This window comes from Tubulanus polymorphus, chromosome 4 (genome assembly GCF_964204645.1).
Source record: "Tubulanus polymorphus chromosome 4, tnTubPoly1.2, whole genome shotgun sequence".
NCBI classification, from domain to species: Eukaryota; Metazoa; Nemertea; class Palaeonemertea; order Tubulaniformes; family Tubulanidae; genus Tubulanus; species Tubulanus polymorphus.
In genome coordinates, this window is record NC_134028.1 from 1,676,008 (window position 1) to 1,691,793 (window position 15,786).

The 15,786-nt window shown below is 36.6% G+C and overlaps 2 protein-coding genes across 2 annotated transcripts; both read left to right on the forward strand.

Annotated features, from left to right (window-relative positions):
* Window positions 1–2,282: 2,282 nt before the first annotated feature.
* On the forward strand, window positions 2,283–8,198 carry LOC141903383 (lysosomal alpha-mannosidase-like). The gene is made up of 26 exons (XM_074791499.1): window positions 2,283–2,511; window positions 2,730–2,832; window positions 2,910–3,083; window positions 3,256–3,449; window positions 3,522–3,630; window positions 3,701–3,798; window positions 3,885–3,956; window positions 4,173–4,289; window positions 4,370–4,573; window positions 4,654–4,726; window positions 4,846–4,885; window positions 4,958–5,027; window positions 5,115–5,237; window positions 5,308–5,424; window positions 5,502–5,637; window positions 5,729–5,799; window positions 5,899–6,120; window positions 6,292–6,410; window positions 6,498–6,599; window positions 6,722–6,809; window positions 6,891–6,977; window positions 7,150–7,240; window positions 7,312–7,457; window positions 7,535–7,681; window positions 7,804–7,903; window positions 7,991–8,198. Exons 1-26 carry the CDS (start codon window positions 2,347–2,349, stop codon window positions 8,104–8,106), a joined length of 3,084 nt encoding a protein of 1,027 aa, XP_074647600.1. The 5' UTR covers window positions 2,283–2,346; the 3' UTR covers window positions 8,107–8,198.
* Window positions 8,199–8,612: 414 nt separating this feature from the next.
* On the forward strand, window positions 8,613–15,403 carry LOC141904791 (lysosomal alpha-mannosidase-like). Its single transcript, XM_074793464.1, has 26 exons — window positions 8,613–8,842; window positions 8,956–9,058; window positions 9,251–9,424; window positions 9,590–9,783; window positions 9,855–9,963; window positions 10,030–10,127; window positions 10,209–10,280; window positions 10,413–10,529; window positions 10,661–10,864; window positions 10,953–11,025; window positions 11,131–11,170; window positions 11,258–11,327; window positions 11,405–11,527; window positions 11,600–11,716; window positions 11,794–11,929; window positions 12,001–12,071; window positions 12,162–12,383; window positions 12,481–12,599; window positions 12,687–12,788; window positions 12,920–13,007; window positions 13,101–13,187; window positions 13,360–13,450; window positions 13,522–13,667; window positions 13,745–13,891; window positions 14,014–14,113; window positions 15,147–15,403. The coding sequence occupies exons 1-26, from the start codon at window positions 8,666–8,668 to the stop codon at window positions 15,257–15,259; spliced, it is 3,093 nt and encodes a 1,030-aa protein (XP_074649565.1). The 5' UTR covers window positions 8,613–8,665; the 3' UTR covers window positions 15,260–15,403.
* Window positions 15,404–15,786: the final 383 nt, after the last annotated feature.

A 15,786-nucleotide genomic window follows, 5' to 3' on the forward strand; every position in this document is an offset into this window, starting at 1 on the left:
TTATTTAACGCACAACTAATAAACGAGCTTCGATTTGCTGCTTTGATAGAATATGACTTCCAGAAATATCAAACGAAAAGGCTGAAAAGTTCATTAGAGAATTTATAACACTAGAACACAATGTAATTCATATAATATCAGCTGTTGTGTATTTCGCGTATAGTTGACCCGTCGCCTCTTCGATGCAGACCATGAAAATGTGTAGGATCTGGATCTGTTATCTGTTTAGAGAATGCCCCTCGTTTCGCCGGTTCGTAAAAGATATTTTTTCGTGTTTTTATTACAAGGGCATACTCAGATATTCACCAAAATGAAAACAAATAAACCATAATCATTTTCAGAAACCAGTGAAATATTAGAAAATAACCGAATTTTGTTTCTGATCGCGATCGCTTCTGATTCTAATTTACACAGATTTCCTGAGGCATTACCTACAAACGATTGTATTATGTGATTTGTTGTTGATTCAAGATTGCTGTTAAAAACATTGTTCAGTCATTTGAACTTTTATAAAATATATATAAAAGCCCCTGTTATGTGTATATTTTTCTAGTTATTGCAGTTATACAAGCGACGTTGCTGGCATTATTCAATACTTCATATGGACGTGATGATAACGTTCTAGTCGAAACGCTTCGTTTATGTAAGACAGCGCCACTGGCGAACAGATATCGTCTGAGAAAGATGTCGAGATGATAATTTTTATTTTTGAAAAAAAAAACCAAATACCAAAACTGTAGGAAATTATTTTTGCGCGTATTAATGTATCAGCCGCTACCTATTGCAAGGTTATCTATAATAACAATATAGATACGTAATAGAAAATATGGGCAAAACACCAGAACCGAATAAAAATTACCGTCGCTTTTAATAACATGTATAGAGTCTATTTTGATTTTTTTAACCTTTTATCAACGCCAGTTCATGTGATATTGCATTCGTGATCTAATACGAGATCAGATTGTCCCGAGATAGAAAATGACGAGCAAGTTGTCGACTGTGTTTCGTTTACAAAAAAAAAATACATATATTTTGTAGAAATCATATATCCGTATACTATATTAAAGATGTAAAGACAATGTAAAGACAATGTAAAGACAATGTAACGTGTATAACGAAGTGAAAATGAATTTAGTCAAATACTAAATAACATTCTAAAAACATACGTTACGACTATGTTGTACGTGTACAGTGTAAATCTTACCTTCCCAGTGAGTTGTAAATAATCGAAAAAAATTGTGATTTGTGACCTTAAGTTAGGTATATTATTTTTTATACTATATTTACATAAGATTAATAATATTTATGACGTATTCGTGTCTAATGTCGAAAATTGGTAGTCGTATATCGTATATTGTGTCCATCGACCTTGGAAACTGTTGTATATTGACGTGTTGACTGTGAGTGCATACGTAACCACAATAAATCTGTTATGTATTGTCAAAACCATTAGATATATATATATATATATATATATATATATATATATATATATATATATATATATATATATATATATATATATATATATATATATATATATATATATGTATATATATATATATCATTATACAAAATATTGTTATGGCTTGTACGTATGTTTGTAGTTTAGAAAGTGAAATAAAATCGCACGATTTGCAGAAATGATCGTCTTTATTATCGTGTGTTGGGAAAATATGATGATCATGATCATGAACTTGAACTTGATATATCGCTGCGTCAAACAGTGACGCATATAACGACGGAAGTTATCCCCGTGTCAACAATCCTTCCGAAAATGACTAAAGTCTAAAGAAAATCATGAAATGAAAGGAATTTGGTTCGTTGTTTTTAGCTAAGAGAATATATGATTATCCACATTACAGTTACACAGTATATTCCACATTCTTAAACCCTTTGAATGTAGCAGTGTAACTACCTCAATATACCTCATTTCTCATTTGATGCTCATGTGCTATAAACCCTATTGAGAAACTAAGGAACTATAGGGTATGACACTGGGGATCAATGGGCAGTCACTTTACAGGGTATGTCATACCCTAGAGGTAAACTAAGGGTAATAAAACACAAGGAGAAATAATGAAATAAAAATTACATATTTTGGGTATCCACGTGAGGCTTCAGATTATTTGCGATTGAGTTCGTTCCTTGTTCTAAAGTAATACGAACTGAAAAACTCTTTATTTGATAAGCTTTTCTTTTATCTTATCTAATTAAAGCTTTGACCCGATTGATACATATCGATTGAAAAAGGGTAAACAAGTGAACGCATTATATACTAGTCAACCATTTTCGATACATTTTCATATCCGACTCCGAAATTTCGCAATACACGCAAATGAATTGATGATGCATTGTTTTTGGTGCATCACCGTGCTAACTCTAGCACTCTGTTTCGCTAATACGAAGTCCGTATCTGTGAAAGATTATATTTCAAACTATATAACATCTTATTGGCGACCAGAGACTGGCGATGAAACGAAGACTGACCAATCAAAATGTGGATACGCGGTAAGAAAAACTTTGTACTATATGAATTTCTATGGAAGATTCATCAAAGTTTGATGCAAGTCTAGAAGCAATATATTTATTGTAGAAAAAACGATATACTTTTCAAAATTATTTGATGATTCCTAAATGCATCGGTTATACATTTATTAGTCTTAATGGACATAGTCGAGTAGAAATTAGTATGAGGGATTGTAAATATGATTAGTTGTTATTGAAAGGCGTGTAATCCAGGGAAAACTGGGATGTTAAATCTTCACCTTGTGCCTCACACGCATGACGATGTTGGCTGGCTGAAAACAGTGGACCAATATTTCTACGGAGGTAAGAGCCGTTTTATTTTCTGCCGAGCGATGATTTTTATAAGTACTCGCTCACGTTTCGATCCATCCTAATTTCAGCGCGTAATGAAATACAAAAAGCGGGCGTGCAGTACATCTTAGACTCAGTGATAGCACAACTTAAAGAGGATTCCACGAAACGATTCATCTATGTCGAAGTTGCATTTTTCCATCGTTGGTGGCTTCAACAACACGATTCAATCCGTCACAATATTAGAAACCTTGTTAACTCAGGTATTTACGGTTCGTCGAGCTGTCACGTGAAGCTCATCAGTTTATCAACGTTCGATGGACACTTATACTACTTTCTAGTGCATCGTTTATGTCGTTTCTTAAATCTTAAAGAAAATGCGCAATATCTGTATCTGTAATGCTTAATTGACGTGTATGTATTTCATATCATCAGGTCGTTTAGAGTTTATACTCGGTGGTTGGTCTATGAACGATGAAGCTTCTACTCACTATTCCGGTATAATTGATCAACATACACTCGGCCTTAAATTCATTAAGGATAATTTTGGAGAGTGTGGCCGTCCTAGAGTTGCCTGGCAAATCGATCCATTCGGTCATTCCAAAGAGCAAAGTTCACTTTTTGCTCAGGTAAGAATTTAGATTTCGCGCAAACAAGATGAAGCCGTTTGATTAAAATCGATTGTTTACAATGTATTTTAGATGGGTTATGATGGCCTGTACTTTGCTCGGATAGACTATCAAGACAGAGCTAAACGAAAGAAAGAAAAGCAAATGGAAATAATTTGGAAAGCCAGCAATAGCATTCCAGGTAAATAAGAGAATGGATATCTTTCCTCTCAGATTCAAAATCATACTCAACGTTGTAATCTTTATTTCAGGCAGTAAATCCACTTTATTCACTGGAGTTTTCTACGAAAACTACGGGCCTCCGCCAACATTTTGTTTCGACTTTTTATGCGCGGATCCGCCCGTTATGGTATGTCGTTGGTTACCGATAAGCGTCAAGTCAGAGATTTAAAATCTGGTAAAATTCAACTGATGAATGATTGTTAAATTTCACAGGATGATCCGAGGTTGCACGATCGTAATGTAAAAAAGCGCGTCGATGACTTCATAGCTCACGCCCTGAAAGTGGTGAGTTTGAAATTGTGAAAACTAGTCGAACACGATAAGTGCAAAATCAAATCTTACCAACCGAAATCTTACTCTGTCCACCATAGGGAAATCAACTTGTATTTTACATTCAGACGATTCTAATATTATATCGAAAAAAGTTATTCACAATCTCATAGTGAAGGAAGATAAAACGAATGTTCCTATTAATCATAATTATTGCGCTTTTTGATTTAGGCAAAAAGTTACCGTACAAAAAATGTCATGTTGACGATGGGCAGTGACTTCACATATCAGGATGCGAACATGTGGTATTCTAATATGGATAAACTGATTGAATATATCAATAACAGGGTACGAAATATAACAACTACGTTCATACAATCTCAATCTTACTTAAATGTTCACTGATTTCATTTGATTACTATCATTAGCAAGCTAACGGAAGTAAAATAAATGCCTTTTACTCGACGCCATCTTGCTACCTGTACGCCAACAATAAAGCTGGTTTGAGGTGGCCGACAAAAAGTGACGATTTCTTCCCTTACGCGAGCGATGCTCATCAGATGTGGACTGGATATTTTACCAGTAGACCGGCTTTAAAATATTACGAAAGACAAACCAATAGATTTCTGCAGGTAATTTCATTGAAAATATGGACTAGGAACTTTTCTGAAGATATCACGTGATCATCCATTTTATCTACGAATGCTTGTAGGTTTGTAAACAGCTCGATACGTTCGCTAAACTTCGACAACAATTTGGAAGCGATCTCAAAATACGGGCGCTCAGTAAGTTCACTACTTTTCGTTGCCGACAATCAAATCCAGATCTATCGACGGATTTATCTATTCTCTACCAATAGTTTTTTTAAATCCCCTTTTGGTATATTTTTCTCAATTGTTTTCAGAGGAAGCGATGGGAGTAATTCAACATCACGACGGTGTCAGGTATGAAATTGTCTTACAGTCGTTCAGCGCATCACGTATAATTCCGACATAGAAACAGATCTTTCTTTTCAGTGGAACAGAAAAACAACATGTCGCTTATGATTACGCGATGAGACTTGCGAATGGAACGACGGAATGCGAGGTGAATTATCTAAAATACTACTTCATTGCGAATTCAAATATCAATCGTCATACGGCAAAGAATTTTACATATTTAAATTGGTTGTAGGATGTTGTGAACGAAGCTATGAAGAAATTGCTGAGTGTAAACAAATCAAAACCTCTTCCACGACTGACATTCTGTCACCAAACTAACATCAGTCTATGCTCAGTTTCAAGTGTAGCGAAACAGGTATTTTCAAATTCGAATTATCAAATCGAAGGAATATGACGCAATCCATAATGCTTTCTTTTTTTACTAGTTTACAATGGTTGTATACAACCCGTTATCTCGTCCAGTTACTGCCTGGTTACAAATCCCAGTTAACGGTAACGCCTACAATATTTCAGACACCAACGGACATCCACTCGCAGCTACTGTACGTAAAACACCTTCGCCAACATCTCATTCCTTACTTACCATAGTGGATTGACCATTCTGATGATTATGTTCTAGATTATACCAGTAAGCCAGAGAACACAAGCGATACCCGAGAGAAAATCATCAAATTACACTTCCAGAAACGATATTGTAATGAAGGTTGAATTACCAGCGATGGGACTGACCACTTATATGTTCCAACTTTCAAAAAGTTCGCATCGTAACAACACATTTATCTCAAAGGCAAAGTGATTGATTATATTTCAGTATATATCATCGAAATGTGGTTTTTCTTATGAAAGGTCGAGCGTTGAAACTGTTGCAAACTTATGGAAGGCACGAAGTACGAGGACCGTATACAATTGAAAATCAGGTAAAATATCACCATTAACTGAAGGTTTCTAACTACTTTAAACTGAATACTATGCGATATCGTTATGTCATCTCCATTGGGATTATCATCTTATTGCAGCATTTAAGAGTATATTTCGATGGACAAACTGGTATGATTTCGCGTATTGATAATCTAGATGAACAGCTACATCTGCCTCTTCATCAGTCACTGCGATATTACACCGGATTTCCTGGAAATAATTCTCAACCCAAGTTTCAAGCGTCGGGAGCGTATATCTTCCGTCCTATAGAAAATAGACCAAACCCAATAGTCAACAAAGTTCGCAATACTTTGATGAAGGTAATAAGTAGTCGAATAGAACACTCTAATCCGTGTCAACTGTAGACAAATGAAGAACTCCCTAAATTCGATGGAATTTATTGAAATAAAACCACAACGTTTCGGAGTATATACAAACGTTACAATCCACTTAACACGTTAATTGAATTTCCTATTTCTGTTAATCTATAGGGAAAAGTCGTAGAGGAAATGCACCAGGAATTTAGTCCCTGGGCCACGCAAGTTGTAAGACTAAGGGATAATGAGAAATATGTGGAAATTGAATGGACTGTTGGTCCAATACCCATCAGGTAAAGCGTTACATCAAGACAGGAATATGAACACTGTTCTCTTATTACTATGTGATAGCTTAGTGGATATATAATTACACATTTTAGCGATGGCAAAGGTCGAGAAGTGGTGAACTATTTTCAGAGCGGTTTAAAAACACATTCAATGTTTTATACGGACGCAAATGGACGCGAAACACAAACACGACGGTACAAAACATATTCGTTAGATTAACATGATTTTCTTAACCAGATTTAGATCATTCTGCGGGTTATTTCGAACTTTTTTATCTCCCACTAGTTGAGTTTGTCAGTGTAGTTTGTCGTTTCAGTCGGAATTATCGCCCGACCTGGACACTTCAACAAACTGAATCCGTTGCAGGAAACTATTACCCGATTAATGCATACGCGTACCTTAAAGTAAATTCACTGCCAAATCTTTTTTCACACGTTGGGAGAAAAACAAATATACTAAAAGTAACAATCAATATCTATCGGTAGGATGAACAAGCGAATGTTCAACTGACTGTGTTAACTGACCGGTCACAAGGGGGCGGTAGTATCACTGACGGATCTCTGGAGATCATGGTACGTATGCTCGGTGGCGATGTACGTTTATAGTGCGCCTTTAGACGTCATCGAACTAACCAAATTTAAGAAAAAAATCATTCCATCGACATATAAACGTTGCTTGGGTATATGTTTGGATGGTTTGAAGGTGATTTGGTTTAAATGAGTTGGATTTTTTGTTTAATTACAGGTACATAGAAGATTACTTCATGATGATCGGTTCGGTGTTGGTGAAGCCTTAAATGAAACTGGTTCCGATAAAAATGGACTCATCGTTCGAGGTTATTATCTTCTATACATCGAATTTTTTTGGATAAAAACAAATTCTAATTTTTTCGTTTTATTCTAAAAGGGCGGCATTATATCTGCCTAGACAGACCGAACAAAGCCGTCCGGCAGATGCGAGAATTGGCTAAGAATATATTCAACAGTCCCGTAGCAGCATTTACTGAAACAAAGCTTACATTCTACAAATGGAAAACGATGTACAACGTCTCGGTACGTCTGGATTATTCGGGAAATTCCATTTTATCATAAGTTGGGAATTTCTCAACGTTTTAGTTATTCTATTTCAGTGGTCTGGTTTGAAAAAACGACTACCACCGAATATTCACCTGTTAACATTAGAACAGTGGGATGGTGGAGATATTTTGATACGGTTAGAACATTTCTACGAAGTGGGAGATCCATCTTTATCTGCGCCAGCTTCCGTCGACTTACGGGTAAATTATCGGGTTTTCTTCACCGAAAACGCTATCGCAGAGTCCCTCCAGTTCTTAACAAATATCATTATCTTTAATCAAAATCATCAATCTATCAGAAAGAGTTCGATTGTTTATTTCAGGGTTTATTTCAACCATTTGAAGTAAAAGCCGTTGATGAACTGATGCTTGCTGCAAATCAAAGAAAAGCCGACAGTAAAAGATTAAAATGGAATTATACAGGTCAGAAAAATAGATCAATATGTTCTATCAAAAAACATCAATGGTGTAAGCCGTGAATTTAAACTGCAAATGAAATAATCTTTTCAGATAAAGAAGCGACTGAATCCCAACCACAGATGACACAACAACACGTCAAAACTGACCCCCTTGTGATAACAATGTCTGCAATGGAAATTCGAACCTTTCAGGTCACATTAGTTTAACCATACAGGCATCTCTACCAGTTCTATGGACAAGAAATAAAGATGGTGACATTGATGAAAAGAATTGATATGATTATAATAAAATGATATATTAGCAAACATTATGAGTATAGAATTTTACATTGTTTACTGAGGATTTTCTCAGCGAATCTGATCATTTCCGACATGATTCGACTAAATCTTCAATTTATTCGACAAGTACGAGCTCAAAGTGTACTAAGACACCTAGTCCAAAGACTGCTTTAGTTAGTTTGATAATCTCGAATATCATTTCACTCATTTCGAGATTTCCATCTCACGAACTTTCCGTCCAATATTGAGACGATGTCGCTTTCAGTGGCTTTTACACGAGATGCTGGGCTTCGAGGATGTCGCAGAACACTGTACTTATCTCTAGTTTTGAGAGCGTATATATGTCATATGAATTGGGAAGTGATTATTATCTAATCTCTTAAAAACGTCAACGCGACCTTTATATAGACCTATATAGAAAGTAGGGAGATCAATCGTGCCTAAATGTATATGATTTTTTGATCGTCAACACTCGGGTAATGCACAAATGGTCAATATGTATTGGTTCATCTTCTACGGAGTGCTGACCTTTTATCTGAATTGTTTCGTTTTCGTTCGGACTGAAGTAAAGGAAAATGTGGAAAATATATCGAACTATATGCCAAATAACTACCGGCCGGAAACCGAGGACAAGGCGCGCGATGAACCAAAATGTGGATACGAGGTAAATCGAACCATTCAAACTATATCATAAACGGGGTTAAAAACTGCCAAATCTAGATTTTAATTCTCTTGGACAAAATGACAGGTATACCCCCCCCCCCTGATTATTTAAAGGCGTGTGACGCAGGGAAAAGCGGAATGTTGAATATCCATCTCATACCTCATTCACACGACGATGTAGGGTATACGAAAACAGTCGACCAATATTTTTATGGAGGTACGGATAAATACTTTTAGTCGGTACAATTAAAAACCTTCAGAAAAATTAAGAAATTTAAACATAAGTTAACTTAAGTTCAGGTAATGACAGACCATGTCGATTCGAAAATCATTATAAGATGAATGTGATTCTGTAAACACCGGTGCCCTGGATCTCATATTTGGAAGATCTTCAATTATTCTTTTTCAGCCCACAACGAAATCAGGACTGCAGGTGTGCAATATATCCTCGATTCAGTAGTAGCGCAGTTGATGAAAGATTCACGAAAACGATTCATCTACGTCGAAATGGCATTTTTCTATCGTTGGTGGCGTCAACAAGACGATACAATCCGTCATGATATTACAAATCTCGTAAACTCAGGTCTGGTTCAATCGGCTTATTACGGGACATTCTAGAATATTCTAGATACTCGACGTTTTCTGGAAATTCTACTTGATATACTGGGAAGAAATGAACTTTCGGAGACTACTTTTTATAAGAAGTTCTTAATTGAATCTCTGAGATTGGAAATATTTTTCTGAACAGGTCGTTTAGAGTTTATACTCGGTGGTTGGTCTATGAATGATGAAGCTTCTACTCACTATTCCGGTATAATTGATCAACATACACTCGGCCTTAAATTCATTAAGGATAATTTTGGAGAGTGTGGCCGTCCTAGAGTTGCCTGGCAAATCGATCCATTCGGTCAATCGAAAGAGCAAAGTTCACTTTTTGCAATGGTAATACATTTAAGACGTTAAAGCAACGGGTATTCCCGTAATTTCAATAACGAGAATACCATGTATTTTAGATGGGTTATGATGGCCTGTACTTTGCCCGGATAGACTATCAAGACAAAGCTAAACGAAAGAAGGACAAACAGATGGAGATGGTTTGGAAAACTAGCAACAGTATTCCAGGTATGGAATCTTAAGAAAAACTTTAAGTTTGAGCATGTTTTTAATTGCGTCATTGGTAAATTCCAGGTGAGAAATCCACTTTATTCAGTGGAGTACTATATGAACATTACGGCGCTCCGTCGACATTCTGTTTTGATTTGCTTTGCATTGATCCACCTGTAATGGTAAGAAAGTATTGACGAGCAAAATGAAATAAATCTATCTATCTATAAACACCGGCGATAACGTTGAAACATTCTATGCAGGATGATCCGAGATTACACGATTATAATGTAAACGAGAGAGTTGAGGATTTTATAGCTCACGCTCAGACAATGGTTAGTGTAGGAAAAGTTGCCATACTCGGTTCAACGGACTCCCAATTTTCATAAACAATCGATCAAATGGGACTTTTGCCCTAAACAAAGCTCTGATTTGAGATGAAGAATTTTCTTTTCGTTTTCGTCAAGGCAAAAAGTTATCGTACCAATCACATCATGCAAACAATGGGTGGTGACTTCGCGTATCAAGATGCGAACATGTGGTTTACAAATACGGATAAACTGATCAGATACATCAATAACAGGGTAAAGATGACATGTAAATTCATTTCGTTTATTACTGCATCCATCATCTTGAATTTCATTCAATAACATGTGAAACTTTGATATAAGGTTATAAGCTAAGATAACGGCTGATAATTTCTATACATGTATAGCAAGCCAACGGAAGTAAAGTGAATATATTTTACTCGACGCCATCTTGTTACCTGTATGCCACCAATAAAGCTGGTCTGACGTGGCCGACAAAAAGTGACGATTTCTTCCCCTACGCGAGCGATGCTCATCAGATGTGGTCTGGATATTTTACCAGTAGACCGGCTTTAAAATATTACGAAAGGCAAGCCAATAGATTTCTGCAGGTAATGCCACCTTCAACAACTTTTTGATAACACCCCCTAAGATTGAACAGTCCCACTAAAACCGACTATTCTAATTTGTAATCCAAAGGTTTGTAAACAGCTTGATACGTTCGCACAGCTTCAACGGCAGTTTGGCAGCGATCTTAAAATACGGGTTCTCAGTAAGTCAACAGTTATATCATATTTTCAAATTCACGGCAAGTTCTTTTTCTTATCACCCATTGTTAGTTCAGTACACGTCTTTATACCAAAATTTTTTTTTTCAGAGGAAGCGATGGGAGTAGTTCAGCACCACGATGGTGTCAGGTATGAATCCTATGGCCGTTGATTTTTTATATAATCATATAAAGGCTAAAGAAGCTTTTAAAGAGCTCGATAGTGTTTTTATTTCAGTGGTACTGAAAGACAGCATGTCGCTTATGATTACGCGATGAGACTCGCCAAAGGGATATTAGAATGCGAGGTGAAATTGCTTATACACATACGATTCATATCTTAGCCAAACGACGTCAGTCATTTTTATGTCATTGTTACTTCCAGGATGTTGTGAATGAATCTATGAGGAAATTGCTGAGTGTAAACAAATCAAAACCTCTTCCACGACTGACATTCTGTCACCAAACTAACATCAGTCTATGCTCAGTTTCAAGTGTAGCGAAACAGGTATTTTCAAATTCGAATCATCAAATCGAAGGAATCATGACGCAATTCACAATGCTTTCTTTTTCCTACCAGTTTACAATGGTTGTATACAACCCGTTATCTCGTCCAGTTACTGCCTGGTTACAAATCCCAGTTAACGGTAATGCGTACAATATTTCAGACACCGACGGACATCCACTCGCAGCTACTGTACGTAAAACACCTTCGCCAACATCTCATTCCTTACTTACCATGGCAAATCGACCATTCTGATGATTATTTTCTAGATTATACCAGTAAGCCAGAGAACACAAGCGATACCCGAGAGAAAATCATCAAATTACACTTCCAGAAATGATATTGTAATGAAGGTTGAATTACCAGCGATGGGACTGAACACTTATCTGTTCCAACTTTCAAAAAGTACGTAACATTTCATTCGTACTGCGGCTGAATATGTTGATACATGGTTTCAATAATTTTCTTTCCTGTAGATGTGGCGCTAAAAATGATGCAAAGTTATGGAATGTACGATGTATCGGGTCCTTACACATTTGAAAACCAGGTATACATGTCATTGCATATAATACATTAAAATGTAGTCTATGGAATAAATCTGGTAACGTTTAGCACACGACATATCGTTTTATTGCAGCATTTAAGATTATATTTCGATGGACAAACTGGTATGATTTCGCGTATTGATAATCTAGATGAACAGCTACATCTGCCTCTTCATCAGTCGCTGCGATATTACACCGGATTTCCTGGAAATAATTCTCAACCCAAGTTTCAAGCGTCGGGAGCGTATGTTTTTCGCCCCACTGAAAATGAATCAAACCTCATAACCAATAGAGTTCGCAATACTTTGATAAAGGTAAAGTAATATTGTTGATTGCTTTCTTTTTTTAACAAGCGATGTCGAAAAATAGCAATTCATTTTGGCAGAGAATCTGATATTTCTTTGACTATAGGGGAAGATGGTACTAGAAATGCACCAGGAATTTAGTCCCTGGGCCACGCAAGTTGTAAGACTAAGAGATAATGAGAAATATGTTGAAATTGAATGGACTGTTGGTCCAATACCCATCAGGTAAAGCGTTACATCAAGACAGGAATACGAACTCTATTCACTTATTACTATGTGATAGCTTAGTGGATATATAATTACACATTTTAGCGATGGCAAAGGTCGAGAAGTGGTGAACTATTTTCAGAGCGGTTTAAAAACACATTCAATGTTTTATACGGACGCAAATGGACGCGAAACACAAACACGACGGTACAAAACATGTTCGTTAGATTAACATGATTTCTTTTCGATTAGAAACCAAATTTAGATCATTTTGCGGGTAATTTCGAACTTTTTTATCTCCCACTAGTTGAGTTTGTCAGTGTAGTTTGTCGTTTCAGTCGGAATTATCGCCCGACCTGGACACTTCAACAAACTGAACCAGTTGCAGGGAACTATTACCCGATTAATGCATACGCGTACCTTAAAGTAAGGCTGTTTCAGTAAAATTGTTCCAATTTGAAAGGAAAATAAAAATGTAGCTAATATTATTGTATCAATTCATAATATGTTCATATCCAGGATGAACAAGCGAATGTTCAACTGACTGTGTTAACTGACCGGTCACAAGGGGGCGGTAGTATCACTGACGGATCTCTGGAGATCATGGTACGTATGCTTGGTGGCGATGTACGTTTATAGTGCGCCTTTAGACGTCATCGAACTAACCAAATTTAAGAAAAAAATCATTCCATCGACATGTACACGTTGATTTGGTATGTTTGGATGTTTTGAAGGTGGTTTGGTTTAAATGAGTTGTGAATTCTTTGTTTAATTACAGGTACATAGACGATTACTTCACGATGATCGGTTCGGTGTTGGTGAAGCCTTAAATGAAACTGGTTCCGATAAAAATGGACTCATCGTTCGAGGTTATTATCTTCTATACATCGAATTTTCTTTGATAAAAACAAATTCTAATTTTTTCGTTTTATTCTAAAAGGCCGGCATTATATCTGCCTAGACAGACCGAACAGAGCGGTCGGGCAGATGCGAGAATTGGCTAAGAATATATTTAACAGTCCCGTAGCAGCATTTACTGAAACAAAGCTTACATTCAACAATTGGAAAACGATGTACAACGTCTCGGTACGTCTGGATTATTTGGGAAATTCCATTTTATCATAAGTTGGGAATTTCTCAACGTTTTAGTTATTCTATTTCAGTGGTCTGGTTTGAAAAAACAACTACCACCGAATATTCACCTGTTAACATTAGAACAGTGGGATGGTGGAGATATTTTGATACGTTTAGAACATTTCTACGAAGTGGGAGATCCATCTTTATCTGCACCAGCTTCCGTCGACTTACGGGTAACTTATCGGGCTTTCTTTACCGAAAACGCTATCGCAGAGTCCCTCCAGTTCTTAACAAATATCATTATCTTTAATCAAAATCATCAATCTATCAGAAAGAGTTCGATTGTTTATTTCAGGGTTTATTTCAACCATTTGAAGTAAAAGCCGTTGATGAACTGATGCTGGCTGCAAATCAAAGAAAAGCCGACAGTAAAAGATTAAAATGGAATTATACAGGTTAGAAACTAATCAGTCATATTCCGCTTAGATTTTTATGTTACAAGATGGAGCTGGGAAGAGTCTGAATGAATCGGTACCGACGTTAATGTTTGAATTTCATTTCGATTATTGTTTCTGTGCCATTCAGTTCTCAAAACGGTTTAATATATCATGCCTACATAACAACAGCAGTCAGGGGCTGTAATTGTTTGAAAATGAATGTTGACAGAGAAAAAAGATGCCCGGTCGTGTTTTCTTTCTGAAGCTATTCGCTATCAATTACGATGAGCGGAATCGGCGCTGTGCAAACTAGCAAATTTTAGCTTTATCATGCCCCATTAGAACGGCATGCCTCGCACCTGGTGCTGCGTCTCGCAATTGAGATATTCATCACGAACGGGAACCAGTCAGCCAAATTTACCCACACACAAACACACACCGTCGTTAAATTAACCATTAATAGCTTAGAGTCGTCTATTCATCGACAGTCATCTTCGAACAGATAAAATCAAGCTTTCAGCGAAATAGCACGCGATAATGCGTCCGGTCAGAACTCGCTCCTCCAGTTTTAACTTGTGCCGAGTAACAAATGCCCCATGACAAACCTCTACTAGAACACAGGAAAAAAAAACAAGTATTCAGTGTAGATGAATGGTATGATGGTCTCAAGAACTAATAATTAGGCTGTCCACGGTATACAGCTAACAAACCACCTTCTCCTCTAGCGTTCATTAACGTGTCACACCACTTTCATAGATTAAAATAGATAACAACGTCCGGTGGCCATTTATAATCCTTTAAAGATTCTGATCTGACTAAAGACACGTGTGATGGATAGACATCTAACCACTTATTGATTACATAAACATCGCATACAAGTTATGAAACGGAAGGGATACACGCTCATTTCATGCGATCTTTCGCATTTCTGATCAAAATTTCGATCGGAAATTTTCTTCAGTTTTTCTTGTTACTTACGCGCGATAAAAGCAGACGGATTGTTCAGAAAAAAACGATCGGTACGAAATTGTTGAATGTTTTTCTTTTTTAGATGAAGAGCAAACTGAACGCCTAACACAGATACCTGAACATACTGAAAAAGACCCGCTCGTGATAATAATGTCCGCCATGGAAATCCGAACCTTTCAAGTTACATTAGCATAAGTTGCAGTGAAGACATGGATTCAGAATGATCACACGCTCTTACGTTTTCGAGTTCTTGCTGTTTGTGTCAATTGGTTCATGTTTGTTTCAATTCATTTCAACATATTTCGCGTGATTTACATTCATTACACTCGTGATTATTTGAATAAACGATTGGATGGAATATTGCTGAACTGACGCATTTTTAGGTCTTCAGTTATTTATTTCGGGTATATGATTAATTAAAGCTCGGTTTTTGACGCGTCGACCTTTCCATAGATACATTCATCGCCTGTTAACTGTTTTAACTCGTTATTTGTTCAGATAGCTTGCTATAAAAAGATTCTGAGATCCATTCGCATTTCAACGCCTCGCTTTTGCCGCCTCAGAAATAAGTACACCACCCATACTTCTTCGTATAAGCGATGTATCATGTGACAAGGAGTATAGAATTTGAGATCGGAATCTTTAGTCTATAGAAGAGATTTATACTTTCCTACAGATCGGCTTTCGTTTCGTAGTTCGCACAAACAGTATAATGTTAAACA

Excerpts from the sequence above, each read along its gene's own strand:
- LOC141903383 (XM_074791499.1), top strand. The coding sequence starts at position 2,347 with ATGATGCATTGTTTTTGGTGCATCACCGTGCTAACTCTAGCACTCTGT. Across the intron at positions 3,084-3,255 it reads TAGAAACCTTGTTAACTCAG|GTCGTTTAGAGTTTATACTC; the intron begins GTATTTACGGTT and ends TCATATCATCAG. Across the intron at positions 4,290-4,369 it reads TTGAATATATCAATAACAGG|CAAGCTAACGGAAGTAAAAT; the intron begins GTACGAAATATA and ends TACTATCATTAG.
- LOC141904791 (XM_074793464.1), top strand. The coding sequence starts at position 8,666 with ATGGTCAATATGTATTGGTTCATCTTCTACGGAGTGCTGACCTTTTAT. Across the intron at positions 11,171-11,257 it reads CAGCACCACGATGGTGTCAG|TGGTACTGAAAGACAGCATG; the intron begins GTATGAATCCTA and ends TTTTTATTTCAG. Across the intron at positions 12,072-12,161 it reads CTTACACATTTGAAAACCAG|CATTTAAGATTATATTTCGA; the intron begins GTATACATGTCA and ends GTTTTATTGCAG.